We start from the raw sequence: 773 nt of genomic DNA, 5'->3' as shown, positions 1-773 counted from the left end.
ACAAACTGTGTGGAGAAGGCTTCTCAGGGCTGCCGCAGCCTGCCTGCTTCAAGACAGAGCTGGAAATCACACCCCGCAGAGTCTTTGGCTCACCTGCCCAGAGCAGCACAGCCCCACCGGCCCACTGCAGCCCCGCTGAGGCAGGTGTGATGGGGATGGGTGCCAGCAGCCCTCGGGACAGTGGCTCAGGAACACCGGGGTCTGCCTCAGATGATGACGTGGCCCATAGCAGCTCTCCAGATGGGGAGCACTCAGAAAACAGCTGGTCCATCAGGTTGGTGCTGGCTTTGCTACTGCTGTTTTGTTTTCATCCCCGCAAGTCTCTCCTAAGGCGAAGCTTCCTTATTGCCCCAGGTCCACCCCAAAGCACATTTCAGCTTTGGCTGCAGCCACCATTCTCCTCGCAATTTGATGTGCCATCCCTCATGGGTTTTTTTTGCTGTCATGAACTGTGCTTCAGTACAGAATGAAACATTTTATCCTCGCAGGGCCAGGCTCCTTTTCTGCGTCCCTTCCAGCTGGTTTTGGACAGTTTTTTGCCATGTTATAGCACAGCAGCCACCGCCTCCTGCCCGCCCAGCAGGGAGGCTGCACAGCGCTGGCAGCCAGCACAGCCTGCAGTGACAAACGAGCTTGTTGTCCTGCCAGAAGTAATCCTCAGATGTAACTGTCTCCTTGTTTTTGTTAATGTCCGTTGCTAAAACCATGGGGAAAGGAGGAGGGGAGCAGAATGGGGAGTGGTTTTAAGTATTATTCTTAAGTTGTCTTCTCTT

General features: G+C 54.3%; 1 protein-coding gene across 1 annotated transcript in view; it reads left to right on the top strand.

The window, feature by feature from the left end:
• The window catches only part of LOC104540030 (PDZ domain-containing protein 2-like), a 21,715-nt gene that overhangs the window by 9,563 nt on the left and 11,379 nt on the right, over positions 1-773 (top strand). The window contains exon 7 of the mRNA XM_010183717.1: positions 9-274. Within this exon, the coding sequence (XP_010182019.1) occupies positions 9-274 (266 nt within the window). The remainder of the gene's footprint in view (positions 1-8; positions 275-773) is intronic.

Source organism: Mesitornis unicolor, unplaced genomic scaffold (assembly GCF_000695765.1).
Source record: "Mesitornis unicolor isolate BGI_N332 unplaced genomic scaffold, ASM69576v1 scaffold19804, whole genome shotgun sequence".
In the NCBI taxonomy this organism is placed as follows: Eukaryota; Metazoa; Chordata; class Aves; order Mesitornithiformes; family Mesitornithidae; genus Mesitornis; species Mesitornis unicolor.
Note: the sequence above shows the minus strand (reverse complement) of the source record. Positions and strands in the feature narration are given on the sequence as shown.